The sequence below is a fragment of the Peromyscus leucopus genome, chromosome 1 (genome assembly GCF_004664715.2).
Source record: "Peromyscus leucopus breed LL Stock chromosome 1, UCI_PerLeu_2.1, whole genome shotgun sequence".
NCBI classification, from domain to species: Eukaryota; Metazoa; Chordata; class Mammalia; order Rodentia; family Cricetidae; genus Peromyscus; species Peromyscus leucopus.
Genome location: NC_051063.1, coordinates 163,398,073 through 163,418,033, shown reverse-complemented (window position 1 = coordinate 163,418,033; position 19,961 = coordinate 163,398,073). Strand labels below are relative to the sequence as shown.

At 43.8% G+C, this 19,961-nt stretch overlaps 1 protein-coding gene across 1 annotated transcript in view; it reads left to right on the top strand.

The window, feature by feature from the left end:
* LOC114681636 overlaps positions 1-18,327 on the top strand; it is a 28,584-nt gene extending 10,257 nt beyond the window's left edge. The window contains exons 5-10 of the mRNA XM_028855233.2: positions 287-1,693; positions 10,932-11,173; positions 11,768-12,010; positions 13,192-13,318; positions 14,163-14,261; positions 16,961-18,327. Of these exons, the coding sequence (XP_028711066.2) occupies positions 287-1,693; positions 10,932-11,173; positions 11,768-12,010; positions 13,192-13,318; positions 14,163-14,261; positions 16,961-18,327 (3,485 nt within the window). The remainder of the gene's footprint in view (positions 1-286; positions 1,694-10,931; positions 11,174-11,767; positions 12,011-13,191; positions 13,319-14,162; positions 14,262-16,960) is intronic.
* Positions 18,328-19,961: the final 1,634 nt, after the last annotated feature.

Genomic DNA, 19,961 nt, shown 5'->3' with positions numbered 1-19,961 from the left:
CACATGTAGGCAAAACAATATTTATATATATATATATATATCTTACTTTAAAAATCTTTTTTTTTTTTTTTTTTTTTTTTTTTTTTTGAGACAGAGTTTTTCTCTGTGTAACAGCCCTGGCTGTCCTAGAATGCTTTTTGTTGACCAGGCTGGTCTTAAACTCACAGAGATCCTCCTGCCTCTGCCTCCCCAGTGCTAGGATTAAAGTAATGTGCCATCAGCCACCAATTTCTAACATAGATGTTTCCTGTCTTCTAGTACTAAATATGTACTTATTTCCTTTCAGATTTGCTGTCTGTAAATGAAACTAAGAATTTATCTCTAGAGAGTGGCATCTTTGGAAAGGAATCATTTAAATGGAAAATAATAGAAAATGTTGGTAATTCTTGCCTTGAGGAATCCTGTTTTGGAAATGATTGGAAACTTAAGACACGACCGGAATCTACAGAGGAATATTTACAGAGAATGACAGCCCCGTTGGAAAAAATGTCAACTGAATTCATTCAGCCTACACCCATTGCTCTAAGTGAAATGACTCACTCTGAAACAAAACACAATGAACAGGAAGCAGGTGAAACTATTACTCAGCAGGTAAAAATTCCTACCAATGACAATGAAGTGTACGAGAACACCTTTATCTATTACACAGATCAGATGAAGCATCAGCAGGATTTTGCTGGCGAGAAATGTGATGAATTGAAAGAGTGTAGCAGAGGATTTGCGTATGACTTCCAACTTGCCCCATATCAGATCAATAAGAAGCCCTATCAGTGTGAGATCTGTGGCAAGATCTTTGAAAAGCATGCTTACCTTGTTCAGCATAATCGCTTTCACACTGGTGAAAAGCCCTGTGAGTGCAAAGAATGTGGGAAAGCCTTCACTAACTGCTCCCTGCTCGTCCAGCACCAGAGAGTCCACACGGACGAGAAGCCCTATGAATGCAAACATTGTGGGAAGGCCTTCCTCTACTTCTCGACGTTTTTTCAACATCAGAGAACACACACCAATGAGAAGCCTTACGAGTGTCACAAATGTCAGAAGGCCTTTAACAAGAGTGCAAATCTCACCAGACATCAAAGAATCCACAGTGGTGAGAAACCCTATGAGTGTAACTTATGTGGAAAGACTTTTACTTGGGCTTCCAACTTGAATGATCACCAGAAAATTCACACTGGTGAAAAACCTTACGAGTGTAACTATTGTGAAAAGGCCTTTCTCTGTCATTCAGCATTCATGAAACACTATAGAACTCACACTAACGAGAAGCCCTATGAGTGCCAGGAATGTATGAAGGCCTTTAGGCAGAAAGCACATCTCATCCAACACCAGAGAGTTCATACTGGTGAAAAACCGTATGAATGTAAGGAATGTGGGAAGGCCTTCGCTTGTCCTTCATACTTTAACAGACATCAGAGAATTCACACTGGGGAGAGGCCTTATGAATGTAAAGAATGTGGGAAGGCTTTCATTGATTGTAAAACTCTAATTCTACACCAGAGGATCCACACTGGTGAGAAACCCTTTCAGTGCCAGCAGTGCAGCAAGGCCTTTCGGCAGAGGTCCCATCTTACCCAGCACCAGAGGATCCACACCGGTGAGAAGCCCTATGAGTGTAAGGAGTGCGGACAGGCCTTTACTCGGCTCTTACAGGTGAAGAAGCACCAGAGAATACACACAGTGGGAGAAATCTTGTGTATTTGAATACTGTCCTTTATTTATTGAACAGCCCTTATTCAACATCTTTACATACATATGGAAGAGAAGTGTTGATAAGATCAGAAATATGGAAAACACCTTTATGTGTCCCTCAGCTCCCCAGACCCTGCTGAGAAAAGCCTGGAAGTGAGGTGTGTGGAACCCCTCACATCGTACTTAAAGTTGTGTAATTTATACTGTGATGATTAGAACAGGAAGCCCTCGCTTTTTTCAGCTATTACAGAATAAGAGTTTGTAAGAGAAGACCATCTGATGGCTGTCCCTTTTTTTTCTTTATAATCTAGTTTATTCAATATTAATTTACATAGGAAAAATAAAAACTAAATTATGAATAGAAATACTAATTACCAGTAAAAGGGTTACATTTAATTGTAACTATAGAAATTGCCACATAGAGAACAGTGTGGACATTCTCAGTGTAGAAGCTGTCCCATGCATCATTTGCCAGTATTTACCTGTATTTTATTATCAGTTAACTTCAGCTCTGCTTCAGACTGCTGCCTTTTTAGTCAGTAGTAAGTGAGGTTATTGTGAGGATTGTGTGAACTTAGGAAAAGGGACCTTTGGCATAATCACTAGCAAGGAGGAATGATTAGGAAATATTAGGAATCATTTATGATAGTCTTCGTTATTATTTTTGGAATGCTCATCTGCATTTTATTAAAGACATCTCCTGTCAGCTTGACCCATATCAAAGCTTTCATAACGAGTTCTGGAATGAAAATGATTGGAACATGAGCAGATAACCACTTAGCTTCAGTTGAACCAGACAGTTGACTCTGGCGAGACGGCATGAACTCAGTGCATTTAGCGTAAAGGTGAGATCAAAGTGTCCTCCACAGCAGAAACAATGTATGTTTCCTTACTCAGGATAGTCATATTTACACAGGATGTGAATTAGAACAATTTGTAATCTCTAACTATCACTATATGACTCTTGGTTTACATGAAAAATGCAGCAGTTTGCTTCAGTGTGAAAGATAAGCAGCTCTACATATTAAAACCTGATGAGATTCATTTGCCTAAATGCTATAAAATATTCAATTGGAAAAAATGAACAAGTCCTAGAGTTGACAGCAGAATTACATATTATATACAATAACTGATCAGTGAATTTAAATAAGTTTTTAAGAAGCAATAAAATGGACAACTGGACTTTGAAAGCTTTTCCCAAAGCATCTGAAACATAGACTAGATTTTCCAGGTCCTAAGGAGACATTTGAAGATGCAGCAGTCAGTGCTAACGGGAAGGAGATAGAACATTTTCAAGCAGAAATATATTCAGTTGGTTTGGGTGGGTTTTGTTTTGAGACAGGGTCTCTCTTAACCTGGTGGCAGTCCTCCTGCTCCATCCATTGAGTGCTGGATTAGAAGTCTGTGCTGCCACACTGGCTTGAGCTCAGAGCTGTAAGCCTGCCAAGCACGTGTTCTGCCACTTTTTCCCTGAGACATGGTCTTGCTAAATTGCCTAGGCAGGCCTTGAACTCATGGTCCCCATATATTAGCCTCTCGGATAGCTGGGATTACAGACCTGCCACTGGGTACAGCTAGAAAATCTTATTGCTATAAAATAATTTGTTCAGTGTTATATGAGTTAAATTTGAAATGTTTAGAGTAAATTTTGTGTGAATATATATAAATTTTTCTGATTGATTCACAAACCTCTAGAATAAAGCCAGTATACTCTTAAAGAATAGAAAAATGTGTTGTGTTACCTTAAATGAAGCATGTGGTAGTGTTCAGGAGGGAAGTAAAGTTTTGTTTGGGATAGGGCCTCATGTGGCCCAGGCTAGCCTCAGTCTCAGAGTCCTGCTGTAACTTCCCAGGTGCTGTCCTACCAGATAACAAGGAAATTTGAAACAGATTGTCAACATAATGCCTTCGCCAGCCCATCCTTTTTATAAGGTTAAGTAACCTTTTTAATGAGAAAAAGGTTACCAGTCTTTGTATGACTGTGTAATCCCAGCACTGGGAAGATGGATGTAGGAAAATAAGGACTGTTCAAGCCCAAACTGGGCCACACGAGACCCTGTCATATGCTAGAATCATTAGAGAAGGTAGCTATAGAAACAACCAGTAATCAAAATAAGACAGCAAACAAAGACAACGAGCATAGAAGTAGCCCGTGGGAAGTTGTGAGGTAGAGTGGTAGACATAAAGTAAGTGTATCAATAATTCCAAAGCGGTTTGAATAGGCTGATTACTGTAGTTGAAGGACTGGGTTGGTGTGGGACATATCTGGAATTGGATCCCTCGGGAGGTGAAGAGAAGATTGCTGTTTCAGATTAGCTTGGGGTACAGAGAGCAACTCCATCTCAAAAATAAATAAAAAGTAAATAAATGAGAAAGAAAGATAATGCTACAAAAAGACTGAGATTAAGGATGGTGAGAGAAGCCCATGCTATTGAGATATTAATCAAAGAAATCATATAAGGAAAAGTTCAAGAGGAAACAACAGAAATGATTTACCAAAAAAGTAAGAAAAAAAATGACAATGTTCAAAGACTGATTTCATTAAAAGGATCTGAATATTTTTATTTGTATGTAACTAATAACATGACCTCCATAAATAAAAAGCAAAGGTTAATCAAACTACAAAGAGAAAGCTTGGATTTTTAACATGCCTGTCTTGAGCAAAATCAGGAACATTTGGACAAATATTGAAAGATCTAACAGACATATGTGGACTCTGAATTTACAAGATACTCTTTTATTTAAGAAATTATTTTCTGCCGGGCGGTGGTGGCGCACACCCCAGCACTCGGGAGGCAGAGGCAGGCGGATCTTTGTGAGTTCGAGGCCAGCCTGGTCTACAGAGCGAGATCCAGGAAAGGCACAAAGCTACACAGAGAAAAACCAAAAAAAAGAATTTATTTTCTGTGTCTTCAACTTCAGTCTGAATAAGTATCAGTCAGTTCAAATTATACACAATGCCTTCTTGCATAGGCCTAGGGATGTCCTTCCATATATTTGGAAATATACTTTTAAATAACTTCAAAATAACCACTAATTAACACTTAATGGAGTTGAGGGGGAAATATTTCCCCTTGGATAATGTATGGAATGTGATGGCTGTAGTGTGTAGTAGGCAGTGTTACCAGAAAACTGAGGTCAGTGAGGAATTCATTGTCTCAAGATGCTGGAGAATTTTAAAAAGTGAAAGAAGTAGTAATAGGTTAGAAACAGCAATTCAGCAGGAAGCAAACATGGTTATAACTTGTTAAACAGTTGACATATTCTGGGGTGCTCTTTAGCTGTTAAGGAATTCTTGAAGCCAAGTGTGGTATTGCACATCTTTAATCCTAGCCTTCAGGAAGCAGAGGCCCAATGATCTCTTGAGTTCCAGGTCAGCCTGGTCTACATAGTGAGACCCTCTCTGTCTGGGGGTAGGGGGAAGCAGAGGTATGGGGGATTGAGAGGCATAGTTACTAAGGCCTGCATTTAGCACTCAGGAGTGTAAGGCCATGGTCAACCTTGACTACATAGTGAGACTCCTTCCCCTCAACATTGAAACTAAATCTTACACATTATTGACTAATATGTCCTTTAGTACTTCTAAGTGTAGAAAGTGGAATATATTAGAAAATAAAGACTAGCTTCCTCATTCATAGTCCTTATCTATGTAGTGTTATTTTTTGGCCTTCAGTTAACTGAATCGGTCCCTTCTCTCCTTTGAAATATAGAATGAGATGACTATCTTGTACATATTAGCTTCTATATGCAGATAGATATTAAACCCATCCCTGGGTTGGATTTGCTACTTTGGAGTCCATGTACGTTTACAAAGGCCAATAGCGTTTGGTTCCTTCTTGGATGTTGTATAACATCCCTTCCTATACCTTTGCTGACACTTCTTTGTTTGTTAAAGCTTTGTTTTGCCAGGCTGTTAAGTGAAGTGTGTTATGACAGTTTTAATTTGCACCTTCTGCTATATGTAATTTGCAGTTAATGCCATATTTTCCTATTTCCAAATACTACATTTTCTGTGGAATGTCTTAATACTATTTTCTGTTGAATGATTGTTTTCTACTGGCTGTGTAAGACTTACAACCCTTTTCTCTACTTTGTGGTTATATTAGGGTTTTGGGTTTTTTTTGTTTTGTTTTGTTTTGCTTTTTTTAAATGTCTGATTTGGATTTGTAAACTCAACCAATTCATGATTGGAAGGCATCTGCTTGGGTGTTAATGCATGTAAATCATTTTTTCCATTCCAGTATATTTTCACAAATCCCATGCTCTCCTCTTGTGGTTTATGATTAAAGTGTAAATACTGGGCCGTGCAGCCTTGGTTGTGTCGAGTTAGGCAGGGCATAGTGTTCCTCTTCGTGGATGGTGACTTAGCTGTCTCAACACTCGGTCCTATCAGTTTTAAGAACAAATTCATAAGCTGTGTTCCTATATTTTTGGACTTATTCCCTTGCCTTAAATTTTGTTTTTATTGTGAGATAAGTCTTCCCCAAGCTGGCCTTTACCCCCTGGCCCTCCCATCAGCTTCCCATATGCTGGAATTACAGGTGCATGCCCACATCCGGTTGGACCTCTTGTCTAGCTGATTTATTTCCCCCTTTCCTCTCCTCTGCTCCCTTCTCATCTTTTTAAAATTTCATTTTAGCTGGGCATGGTGCACACACCTTTAGTCCCAGAACTCAGAATGCAGAGGCAGGAGGATCTCTGTGAGTCTGAGGACAGCTTGGCCTACATAGAGTTCCAGGACAGCCAGGACTACATAGTGAGACTCTGTCTTTAAAAAAAAAAAAAGTTTAATTCTGTGTATGTGACCTGTACGTGTGAGTGCTGGTACTTTGGAGACTTCTGTGGGTCGGAGGCGTCGGATTGCCTGCGGTGGAGTTTCGGTGGTGCACAGGGGTGTTGTGAACCAGAAACTGAACTGGGGTCCTTTGCAAGAGCAGGTCATGCTCTCATGCCCTGAGCCATTTCTTCAGTCCCTCTTTCCTGTTGAAATCGGACCTTGCATTGTAGTCCTGCCTGACCCGGAACCTCGGCCGCCCTCCTTCCTTGCCTCGAGAGTGTTGCGATGACCAGTGTAGACCACCTCACCCATCTTGGATCTGTTTCTTGACTTTTATGGCCTGATGATCTTCCTATCTCTTCTTGCATTATAATCAGAGGCAGGTGGATCTTCGGAGTTCAAGGCCAGCCTGGTCTACACAGTGAGTTCCAGGATAGCCAGGACTACATAGTAAGAACCTGTCTCTAAACATAAAATTGCTTAATAAGATGTGTTGGTACTTGGTAAGCTCTCTATGTAGCAGAGGATGGCCTTGAACTTGTGCCTCAGGTTAATTACAAACATGTACCACCATGCCCAATGGGAAGTTGCTTAAAATGTGTTATTGGACATAATAAATATTTGACCATTATTATGGTTTAAATTCTCCTCTTTTTGGGGCACTTGGGGCAATTGTTAGTAAAGTGCTTGGCATACAAGTATGCAGACCTGGGTTTTGATCCCCAGCACTCACATACAATACCAAGAAGCAGTATGCTTCTGTGACTCCATTGTAGGGGAGGGAGGAAGAAGAGGAGTGGAGATAGGCAGATCTTAGCCAGCGAGTCTAGCTGAATCAGCAAGCTCCATATATAAGGAGAGATCCTGCCTCAAAAAGAAAGGTAGAAAGTAATAGACAAAGACAACCAGGCTGTCCTTGGACTAAATGATCTTCCTGTTTCACTCCTGAATGCTGAGGTTTCAGAAATGGGCTATTATTACTCCAGAACTGAATAACCTTGGGATCATGCCCTCAGAAATCTCCATGATCTCTGGATGGAGGAGAAGCCTTAAAAGTTGGTGTGTGCTTACATGTCTTAAGTATGTTGTACTGGTTAGTTTTAACTGTCAACTTGACACTTAGAATCATCTTGGAGGAGAGTCTTACTGAGGAATTATTAAGATCAGGTTGGCCAATAGATATGTCTGGTGGATTGTCATGTTGGTTAATTGGTGTAGAATGACCCAGCCCACTGTGGGTGGCACCATGCCATAGGCTGGGTGCTGAACTATCTAAAAATGAAGAAAGCTAGCAAGGAAGTAACAATCTATGCAATTATTCTCACAGTTTTTGTGTGAATATGATGCTTGAAGTTCCTGCTTTGAATCCCCCATAATAATGATGGACTGTAACCTGGATTTGTAAGCTGAATAAATCCCTTTCTCTCCTAAGTTGCTTCTTGTCAGACATATCCCAGCAACAGAAGGCCATCCCCTAGAGCCCTGCGTCTTATTAAACTTTTACATTCACAAGACAGATTCCATTCCACTATTGTATGCATAAGAAGAAAGATCAGATTGTATATACATCTGTCATTCACAAGCAGCGTGTGAAACAGCGTATTTTATCAGCTATACATTCTCATCACATGCTGTGAATAATACAAAGTACTGAGTCAAACTGAGTCTGGCCAGTATTTCCCTAGTCCTAAAAAAAGAAAAGCAGCTGGATGGTTGTAGTGTACGCCTTTAGTCCCAGGACTTGGAGGCAGAGGCAGCTGGATTACAGAGTGAGTTCCAGGACAGCCGGGGTACACAGTGAAACCCTGTCTCAAAAACGCCAGAGACAGAGGAAAAGCTCACCAGTGGCTAGAGATGGAAGTCAGAGGTGGAACTCGCTTGCTTGCTTAGCATGCACAAAACCATGGGTTGATTCCCCGTCGCTTTGTGAATCACATGGTGGTGCATACCTGTACTCCCAGCACTCTGGATCAAGTGGATCCAGAGGGTCACAAACTAAGGTGGGAAGCTAGAACGTGTGTGCCGGGTGGGGGGTGGCAGGGGTCATCTAAAGCTTACTGAGCTGTCATCACCAAGCAGATGAGAAGACCTCAGTGGCAATGATCTGCTGGGTATGCACAAAGCCCTGTGTGTCAACCTTCCCTAGACCAAAGAGAAAACGGTAGGTGCAGTGGTACATGCCTTTAACTACCTAGGACACTGAAGCAGGATCAGTGGAGGTAGAGGCCAGCCTGGGCGAAGATCAACAGCAAATACACAGATCTTGTCAGCAGTTGAATGTGAATACTGGCTACATATTGTCTGTACCATTTTTAGGTTTGTGGGGTTTTTTGTTTATTTTTTGAGACAGTTGCACAAAGTTGCCAATACAGACCTTGAACTTGTAATTCTCTGGCCTCAGCCTCTGCTTCTGGAGTTATTTAAATTATAAACCTGCATCATCACTAGCATAGATTTCTTTTTTCTTCTTTCATGTTGGGGATTGGACCATCTAGCCTTTTGCAGGCCATGCAAGCGTTCTGCCATTGACTAGCCCACTGCTAGTGATCTGTCAACAGCTGTGTTTTATTTGTTTGACCCCTTCATACTGGGTCTTGCTTTGTATGTAGCCCAGGCTGGAATTCACCAGCCCAGGCTAACCTTAACTCACAATCCTGCCTTAAACTTTCTCAAGTTGTTTGACCTGCACATATGTGCCATGGCATATACATGGACACACGGACACACACACACACACACACACACACTACACAAAGTGAATGAATATAAATTGTCTTGCTTTCCATACTTTTGGTGAACATATTGAAAGTACATCATGAAGCTGAAATGTGTTTTGTTTTTTCCTTTTTGTGTGTGTGTGAGTATTTTGCTTGCATTATGTATGTATGTATGTGTCCAACGAGAATTGTCTAGTACCTACAGAAACCAGAGGAGGGCATTGGCTCTCCTGGGTTTGGAGTTACAGACAGTTGTGAGCCACCATTTGGGTGCTGGGACCTGAACTTGGGTCCTCTGGAAGAGCAGCCGGCTCTTAAACACTGAGTCACCTCCCAGCCCTCTGAAATATTTAATGCCACAATGTTTAAAAAACAAGCCGGGCTGTGGTGGCGCACACCTTTAGTCCCAGCACTCTGGGAGGCAGAGCCAGGTGGATCTCTGTGAGTTCAAGGCCAGCCTGGTCTACAGAGCGAGATCCAGGATGGGCACCAAAACAACACAGAGAAACCCTGCCTCCAAAACAAAACAAAACAAGACAAACAACAACAACAAAACACACACACACACACACACACACACACACACCAAACTATCCAGTAACCCAGTGTGCTTTCTTTTACTTGTAATACCAGAGGAACTGAGGCCGAATGAAAGAAATCACGAGTTTCAGGCCAGCCTGGGCTGTAGTTAAAAAAAAAAAAAAAAAAAAAAAAAAAAAAAAAAAAAAAAAAACCACCAATGTCCAGCTTTAGGTGCTCCCAGAAACCAAATCTTGGAAAGCACCAGCATCAAAATGAAAGAAATCGATTATAACACGTTAAGAATCCGCGCACACAGGCTGTGGGGACTGAAGAAATGGATGAAAGGAAAGGTCTTCCTTACATAAGGAGGTATGAATACCATGAAACCAGTCATTCATGTTTTCAGGCGTGCTGCTGCGCCCTTCTAACCCTCATGCTTAAGCCTAGATTGGACCCGTAGTCTACTTCGTGAAAAGAAAACCGTGGCGTTAGTGGTTCCCGCCTTTAATTCCAGCGCCACGGAAAAGAAAGGGAGGTGGATCTCTGCATTTGAGTCCAGTCTGGCCTACGAATCCCAGGCTAGCAAGGGCTGCACGGAGAATCTTTGTCTCAGATATTTAAAAAGAAAGGAAGGAAAATGGGTAGACAATCTTATCACAGCCATAAGAGTGGTACAGGTAGGGTGTGGTGGTGTGTGCTTTTAATGCCAGAGCCTGGGGCTTGCTGGAGGATCACTGCAAGTTCAAAGTCAGCTTGGTCTCCGTGGAGGGATCCAGGGCCATTTAGGGAGACTGTCTTAAAAAAACAAGTAACAGATGCCCAAACTAGCAAGCACGTCTGATTAAGGGCCATTATTCATCAAGCGCTCCATGCTGGACCTCGAAGCATCAGGTGTTAGTTTGTTCAACGCCAGAGTCCGGGCTCTAGGCCATTTTGGCCCATCCCTGGATCCAGGCGCCGAACTCCCTCTGTCACTGCGGGTGCAGGATGCCACCTAAGCCTCTCTCACTCCGCAGGTCCCTTGTGCGCCTGCGCACTGCCTCACAGCCCCCCCCCCCCCCCCCCCGTCCAGGAGCTGGGGGCGGAGCTCGCAGCCTCGGCAGGGCGGGGAGCCCAGAACTGCATGAAAGTGGCAGGCGGCGCCCTGGACTTTCTGGTTTGAGACCAGAAAGAACCCCAGGACCCTCACTCTCACCCTCAGTAGCACGTCTGTGCCACCGCTGCAGCGCTGAGGCCCAGGTCACCGGTCGCTGCGGTGCCTGCGCACTCGCGACCCGCCCTCCGGTGGGTCCGTCAGCTGGGTGAGTCGGGCTCCCGCGGCCTGTGGTCTTCTCCGGGAATCGAGGGCCGGGCCCGCTCTGCGGTCCCCTGGACTCGGGTGGCCATCCGTGGGTGCAGCCTATCATGCTGCCGCGCTGCACCTAAACCCCGGCCTGGCTGTGGACGAGGACCGAGAGGGAAGTCGGGGGTGGGGGTGGGGGGAGATTGGCACCCTGGGGACACCCTGTGCAGCACGCGGGGACCTTAGATGCGGGGCAGGCCTCAGGGAGCTGAGAGCCGTGGGACATCTCGGAACTAGAGGCCCGGCAGCCCCAGGGGTGGTAACCTGGGGCTCCACTGCACAGGCTGTGTCCGAAGCAGCAAACTCGGACACGGGTGACTGTGGGCTGTCTCCAGTCTCCCTGTCGCTTGCTGTGGTGCGTGCGGGTGGGGTCAGCCGGGTCCCCTGAAGCGTGGAAGGGGGCCCTGACCAAGTTCAGAAAAGCGTGGGGGTGAAGCCAGAAGACGAGGTAGCACACGCCTGTGATCTCGGGATTTGGGAGGTGGAGGCAGGAGGATAAGCCGGTCAAGGTCATCTTCTGCTGCCTGACATTGGGTTGCCAGCCTGGGGTAAAATGAGACCCTGTCTAAAAAGTAAAAAAGAATGAATTATTCATTGCTCTGGGTCTGAGCATTCCCCTACATTTTCAGTGAGCGGAGACCTGATCAGAGGATTCCTCTTCTAGTGCAGTGCATGACCCGGGTGCATACTGAAGGCTCAACTGCCATGTTTTGCAGCTGATTTTCCTATAGTTTGGAGGAGGACGTATTTCTGTGTAAGCTGCCTCCCACCTCTCACTCTTCGTGTGTTGGAAAACCGGGTTGCATGTCAGAAGAGATCCTCTGGTTTTTAAAATTTGGAAGCTCTGGGGCGGTTTTGATCTCATCCTGCAACTCTCCCTCCAGTCCCTGTGAACTGCTTCTCCAGGGCATGATCCTCGAGGAGGGACAAGCCGGTTCTTGCAATTCTAGAATCATGGCTCATGTAAGTTGGTTTCTCTGTATCTGAAATTCTGTCTTTAAAAAAAGATTACACTATTTATTTATTTATTTATGCTGCGTGTGTGCTTGCACATACGGGCATAAGCATGCTATGGCACACACATGACCTTCAGAGGACAACTTTTGGAGTTGGTTCTCTCCTACTTTGTGTGTCCTGAGAGTGGACCCCAAATCCTCAGCTTCCCATGTGGGTCCCAGGGATAAAGCTCATGCACTTATTTATTTATGTGTATTCATTTTGTTGGGGGGAGGGGGCGCGTGCCACAGGTGTCTGTGGAGGTAAAAGGGTAACTTGCAGGATCTAGTTCTCCTCCCACCACGCGTGTCCTGAAGATGGAATTCAAGGCACTGACTTGACCGCCTTTACCCAGTGGACGCTCTCGGCTGCCCCGTCCTTTTCATTCTGTCCGGTTGTACAAACTCTCTCATTGGTTATTTTGAAACGTCCTAACAGAATCTGACCCTACAGCTGCCCCCCAGTCTCCCGTTACACTGGGGGAGGAGTCTACTCGGTGTCCTCCTCTCCATCTCCATCCCGGGGTGCACTGACCAAATCGGAGCTTATTTGATATGAACCCCTGAAAATCAGAAACCCCCTCCTTACAGCATCATTGCTCCCACAGCTACATTGTGAGCAGTGACTCCCTGTAATTTAACTCTTTCCATTACTGACATAGCGAAAGACGATATGAAAGGCACAGTTCCCTTTTTTATTTTTGAAATTTTTATTTAATTCTATTGTATATGAGTGTGTCTGAGTGAATGTCTCTGTCTGTTTCTCTGTCTCTCTCTCTCTGTCTCTCTGTCTCTCTGTCTCTCTGTCTCTCTCTCTCTCTCTCTCTCTCTCTCGTGTGTGTGTGTGTGTGTGTGTGTGTGTGTGTGTGTGTATTTTTCTGTCTGTCTGTCTGTCTCTCTCTGCCTGCTGCTTGTGTGTCAGGATGTAAAGCTCTCAGCTACTGCTCTAGAGCCATGCCTGTCTGCTTCCATGATGATCATGGACTAACCTTCTAAAACTACAAGGAAGCCCCCATTTAAATACTTTCTTTTATAAGAGTTGGCTTGGTCTTGGTGTTTCTTCACAGCTACAGAACAGTAACTTAGACACCCTCCAGTACATTCTATCCCATTTTATCTTACACATAGTACACGGGCTTGTCATTTCAGAGTGAGGTGATGTTCAGAGATGTGACTGTGAACTTTTCTCAGGAAGAGTGGGAATGCCTGAGTTCCTATGAGAGGGATCTGTACAAAGATGTGATGTTGGAGAACTACAGCCACCTGGTGTCACTGGGTAAGTTCACCGAAGACCATTTTCCCACAGGGCAAGGTAACAGAATGGGCACCTCTGTGAAACGCTTTTATGATCCCACATAGTTCAAATACATAATTAAAATTAAAAAATAAGTTTTAAAAGGATGGAGTTGTATGAGTTTAGATGAAAATAAAACCATGCCTCTACCCTTGATATTAAAAGAATTCAAGTTCTAATGTTTTTCTACCCTGATAGCCATCTTTGTTTGGAAGAATTGACTAAAGGATCTCTTTTTATCCTGGACAGATGGCTCATAAGTTAAGAACACTGGCTGCTTTTGCAGAACACATAGGTTTGGTTCCCAGCATCCACAGGGTATCTCACAACCATTTGCAACTCCAGTTCTAGGTCATCCAACACTCTCTTATGGCCTCTGAGAGCACTACATGCACACGGGACATGGACATACATGCAGGCAAAACACCCAAACACATAAAAATAAAAGTTAAAAAACTAAAACAGCTGGGTGGTGGTGGCACACGCCTTTAATCCCAGCATTCGGGAGGCAGAGGCAGGTGGATCTCTGAGTTTGGGGCCAGCCTGGTCTACAAAGCGAGTTCCAGAACAGCTAGGGCTACACAGAGAAACCCTGTCTCAAAAACCTAATAATAATAATAATAATAATAATAATAATAATAATAATAATAACAAGACTCTGTGTGCTCCCCTACCCCACACAGAAAGTCTCCTGTACTTTACCTTGCATTCCATATGTACACTACACCCCTGGTCCTCCTTCCTTCTCCTAAGGGTCACAGCCATGTATCACCCCACCTGGCAAATAGATTCATTCTTTACATGGATTCTGTTCTGTTCTTCCAAGCAGGATGCTCCATTTCTAAGCCAGATGTGATCACCCTGCTGGAACAAGGGAAAGAGCCCTGGATGATTGTGAGGGATGAGAGGAGAAGGTGGAGCCAAGGTGAGTGAGCACTCATCAGGTAAAGGCAATGTGTGACTGACGTACACCTGCTGGTTGGAGGATGCGGCTCTGAGATGCTGATGATGGAGAAGATTGGAGGGTGCATGTAGACAGACTTTTCTTTTTGGGCCGCCAACTCACAAAAAATGACACAGAGACTCATTAATAATGTGAAAGCTTAGCCAATAGCTTAGGCTTGCTCCTAACGAGTTCTTATAACTTACATTAACCCATATCTTTAATCTATATTCTTTTAGGTGGTTTGGTTGCCTTTACTCTGTATTGCCCAGCCTGCTTCCTCTGTTTTTGGCTGGCAACTCCTGGCATCTCTGCCCTTCTTCTTCCCAGCATTCTTTCTGCCTTGAAAATCCTGCCTGGCTGTAGGCCATCTCCCTTTTTTATTAAACCAATCACAGTGACATTTCTTCACACAGTGTAAAGGCATATTCCATAACAGATACATCCCTGAGATGCTGATGGGGAAGGATGGAGGATGCACCCTTAGATGCTGATGGGGAAGGATGGAGGATGCATCCTTGGATGCTGATGGGGAAGGATGGAGGATGCACCCTTAGATGATGATGGGGAAGGATGGAGGATGCACCCTTAGATGATGATGGGGAAGGATGGAGGATGCACCCTTAGGTGATGATGGGGAAGGATGGAGGATGCATCCTTGGATGCTGATGGGGAAGGATGGAGGATGCACCCTTAGGTGATGATGGGGAAGGATGGAGGATGCACCCTTAGATGATGATGGGGAAGGATGGAGGATGCATCCTTGGATGCTGATGAGGAAGAGAGATGAAACTTGGAAAGAAAACTTAGATCTTTTCAGAATGAGTCACCAATGGCATTTCCTCCACACCAAATTGCTGTCGGTTTCTTCTCTTGTTTCCCTGCCTTTTCCACACAGGAAGGCTTTCTTGTCTAGTGAGAATGATTTTCCCTGTGCCTTATATATAATTTCTTTGTAGATAATCTTGTGGTTTAACCCCCTCTCCTTAAGAACCTCCCAAATTAATTGTATTTCACTTGTATAGTTGCTTTGCTGGTGTGTTTGTGCCTGCACCACGTGCATGCCTGGTGTCCACTGAGGCCTGAAGAGGGCATCAGATCCCCTGGAGACTGGAGTTACAGGTGGTCATGAACCACCCTGGAGGTGTTGGGACTTGAACTCTGGTCCTCTTGAGCAGCCAAGTGCCCTTAACTGCTGAGCCACGAGCCACCTCAACAGTCTAAGTATTCTGTTCTAAGTTGAAGCCTTACAATCCACCGAGGCTGACCGTGAGCTCCTCCTCTGAAGCGTCTCAGATCGTCTCCAGTCTGGGACTACAGGTGTGCGCCACCACACCCACTTTGTAGTTCAGTTTTTATATATGTAACTACTGTTTTCATTTCATGGAATTTATATTTGTAATGAAGTCATATAATGAATGGGGGTTAGAAAGATGGCTCAGCTGTTAAGAGCATTGACAGTTAATACACAGGATCTGGGTTTTGTTTCTGGCACTTACACCATGGTTCACAACCATCTGTAACTCCCATTCCAGGGGACACGGTGCCCTTTTCTGGCTTCCAAGGGCACTGCATGCACATGGTGCACAGACATACATGTAGGCAAAATGAATGTAAAAGTTAAAAAATAAACAAGTACATGCTTGTGTTAGGGGTTGAGCATGCTCAGTGATTGAGCATCTGTTTAACCATGGCCTTGGTTAACTACACAACCAGATAAAACAAAAAATAAATGGCTTATTAATATCCTGAAATGACTAGGTATGGTGGTTCACTTCTTTAGTCCCAGTTCTTAGGAGGCAGGTCCATCTCTGGGATTTCAAGGCCAACCTGGTCATATAGCAAGTTTCAGGCTAGCCAGGGCTACACAGTGAGACTTTGTCTGGGGAAAAAAACCTTATAAGTATTAGAAGAAACGCGAATAGGATAAGGATATGGAGGATTGGAATGAGGTTTAGGGATTAGAGTGAAGTAAGGGAGAGTGACCATGAAAATAGAACCAACCTGAAGAGGCTCTGGTTGGCTAAAGATGGGATTGCTTGAGTGTCAATTCACTCAGTTGCGATGCCTTGAGATACATAAAGTGTGCTTTATTCATAAAGGCAGTTTTGGTTTTGTTTGTTTGTGCTGGTTGTGATGGTGCTGGGGTTGGAAGCCAGGGCCTCACATGCCACCCAGGCGCTCTACCACAGCCCCAGCTGCAGAATCCCTGGTGCCTGTTTCTCATCCCTCTTTAGTGGCTTCTTAACTGTGCTTACTTCTCCAGCAATGCAATGTGCACGTGTAACTAGTGATTCCAAAACATTTAACTTGAGTTTCATAGACGAGGCTCTCCTTAAGTAGCTTCAGTTGCTTGCAGGAATTTGAATTCAAGTAGTCAAATTTGGGAACAAATAATGCTAACTCCTTTGTAGCAGAGTCTGACTGTTGATCTACAGAGAGGCCCTGCTTGAGACTGTTCACAATGCCAAATAATAACAATAATAATAATAGCATAATATATCATATATTATATAATATTAGTAATATTTTGAAGATAGGTCTCATCAGGTAGCCTGGTTGGAACTCACTATATAGGCTATGCTGTCCCTGAACTCACTGAGACCCCCCTGCCTGTCTCCTATGTGTTGAGTGCACCACACCCTTTTTATTTTCAATTATGTATGTGTGTTTGTTTTCAGATCTGGAAACCAGATATAGCAGTAAAGTGTTATTTGAAGAAAAGAATCCTTATGAAATTAATTTATCTCCATGGGAAATAATGGAAAGAATTAAAAGGCGTGGCCTCGGAGACTCCTTTTTTGGAAAAGAATTTGAATATAAAATGTTTAAAGAACAAGAGGGTTCTCACAGGGTATATTTCAGAGAAGTGACAAAAATTACCCCTGGAAAAAGACCTATGTATAGAAAACGCTCATCTGTTGGTCTCTATAAGAAAAGTCATAACAGAGAAAAGCCCTACGAATGTGGGGAGTGTGGAAAGGCTTTCAGGGTCCGCCAACAACTTACTTTCCATCAGAGAATCCATACCGGTGAGAAACCCTATGAATGTAAAGAATGTGGAAAAGCCTTCAGACAGTGCGCCCACCTCAGTCGACATCAGCGAATTCACACATCTGATAAACCCTATGAATGTAAGAAATGCGCGGAGATCTTCACCTGTAGCTCAGACCTCCGAGGACATCAGAGAAGTCATATTGGCGAGAAGCCGTATGAATGTAAAGAGTGTGGGAAGGCATTCCGAGTTCGAGGACAGCTTAGTCTCCACCAGAGGATCCACACGGGCGAGAAGCCCTATGAGTGCCAGCAGTGTGGGAAGACCTTCCGGCAGTATGCGCATCTTACCCGGCATCAGAGGCTCAACAGTGCTGGTGTGTGCTACAAGTGTAAGGAGTGCGGACAGGCTTTCCTGTGCAGCACTGGCCTTCGGCTGCATCACAAACTGCACACAGGAGAGAAGCCGTACAGCTGTAAGGAGTGCGGGAAGGCCTTCCGTGTGCGGCAGCAGCTCACCCTCCATGAGAGGATCCACACGGGTGAGAAGCCCTTTGACTGTAAGGAGTGTGGGAAGACCTTCAGTCGGGGTTATCATCTCACGCTCCACCAGAGAATCCACACTGGCGAGAAACCTTACGAGTGTAAGGCGTGTCACAAGTTCTTCCGCCGTTACTCGGAGCTCATTTCCCACCAGGGTATTCACATTGGGGACAAGCCGTATGACTGCAAGGAATGTGGGAAGGCCTTCCGACTCTTCTCACAGCTGACTCAACACCAGAGTATTCATTTTGGTGAGAAGCCCTATAAATGTATGGAATGTGAGAGACCTTTCCGGCTGCTCTCACAGCTCACTCAGCATCAGAGCATCCACACGGGTGAGAAGCCTTATGACTGCAAAGAGTGTGGGAAGGCCTTTCGGCTCCATTCGTCACTTATTCAGCATCAGAGGATCCATTCTGGAGAGAAACCGTACAAATGTACGGAGTGTAAGAAGGCCTTCAGACAACACTCACACCTCACCTACCACCAGCGAATTCACCAGGATTCTTAAGGATTCTTTTAAGAATCCTTCCATTGCAAATGTGTTAAGGGTCATTAGAAAATTCTAGAAGAAAAAGGTTTTAATCCTTTTTTGCTTCATGCTCACAAGTAATGGCATACAAGATTTCAGTCAGAGGAAAAAGTGTTCAACTTTAGGAAATTCTCTCTAGAATGGAATTTCACGGAAGGAGTGAATGTATGAAAGCTATCTATCCTGTATACCCGAGCGCATAGCCAGGGCACCAACTCATTTTTAAAATTAATAAATAAAAAGAACTGTCTGTATAAGTTGTATCTCAGAGCTAGTGAAAGTTGTTGAGGTACAGTTCTTAATTAGAGAATTTCAGCCGGAACATATAATAGCGACTCTAGAGCAGTGGTTTTCAACCTGTGTGTCACAACCCCTTTGGGGTCAAACAGTTCAGTAGCCAAATGACAGTTATGAAGTGGTAACAAAAATAACCGTATGGTTGGGTCACCACACCATAAGGAACTGTATTAGAGGGTCGTAGTGTTAGGAAGGCTGAGAACCACTGGGCTAGGGGTTAAGACCATTGAGTGGTAGACTGTCTTGAACCTGGTAGTGAGTAGGTCAGGCTGGCAGCATCTGAATCAATGTAGAATAATAAAGAATTCTGTGCCTTCTAGCGTGACAAACTACAACATCAACACTAACTAAGCACTGAACCTCTAACCCATACAGCCCTAACTCCCAATTTAGAAGAAATAAGGAAGAGAACAGATTACCTGGTAAAATAAGAAGCAGCGAACCTAAAATGTGGATGAGTCTACTTGGTTTTCAGCCAGCAAAGTGACATTAAGAGGAGAGGTAGTGCTTTTTGAATATTGAAAAAGACTTGAAAGACGAAGGTCAGATGCACTGGGATTTCTTAGATCATGAGTTGCGTGAACATATGAAACAAGACAGGAAGTCTGTAGAGGAAAGCAGTCACCTGAACTAAATCTGGAAATTCATGGACTAAACCTACATGATTTAATATGGTGTCACTAGCAACATGCTTAAAGTCCAGGTATTGTGGCCCCTCCAAATTAAAACAAGATTTAATTTAAAGTACAAGACTTTGAAGTCTTAGTTCCTGGCTGCTCCAGATGCACTCGGGGATGAGGCAAGCATGCTGTGATGTCAGCTCTGAGGATGTGGAGATGAAAGGACCTGTGGGGTCTACTAGCTAGCCAGTCTAGCTGAACCCAGGTTATCGAAAGACCCTGCTCAAAAAAAGTAAGGTAGGCAGCTGATGTCAAGTCCACCTCTGGCCTCTCGAATAGACACATGCATATAAACACAAAACTCCATCCTGGGAAGCAGAGGCAGGTGGATCTTAGTTCAAGCCAACCTAGCGTACATAACAAGTTCCAGACCAGCCAGGACTACAAAGTGAGGCCACCACCACCAATTAAAAAATGACTAAGTTAAAAAAGTATAATCTAGCCCAGGTCTTCACAATCCTTTTTGTGTTTTTAAAGCTTTCTACATATTTAAGAGTGAAGTGAATTATGTTTGCAAACTTATGAACATTTTAAAAATTACTTTCTTAAAAGTAATAAAGACTGTTTAATGGGTGGTGATGTCAGATACATGATTTCCCTGTGACCGCTCTCGGGAGCTGTTTCTCTATACTGCGT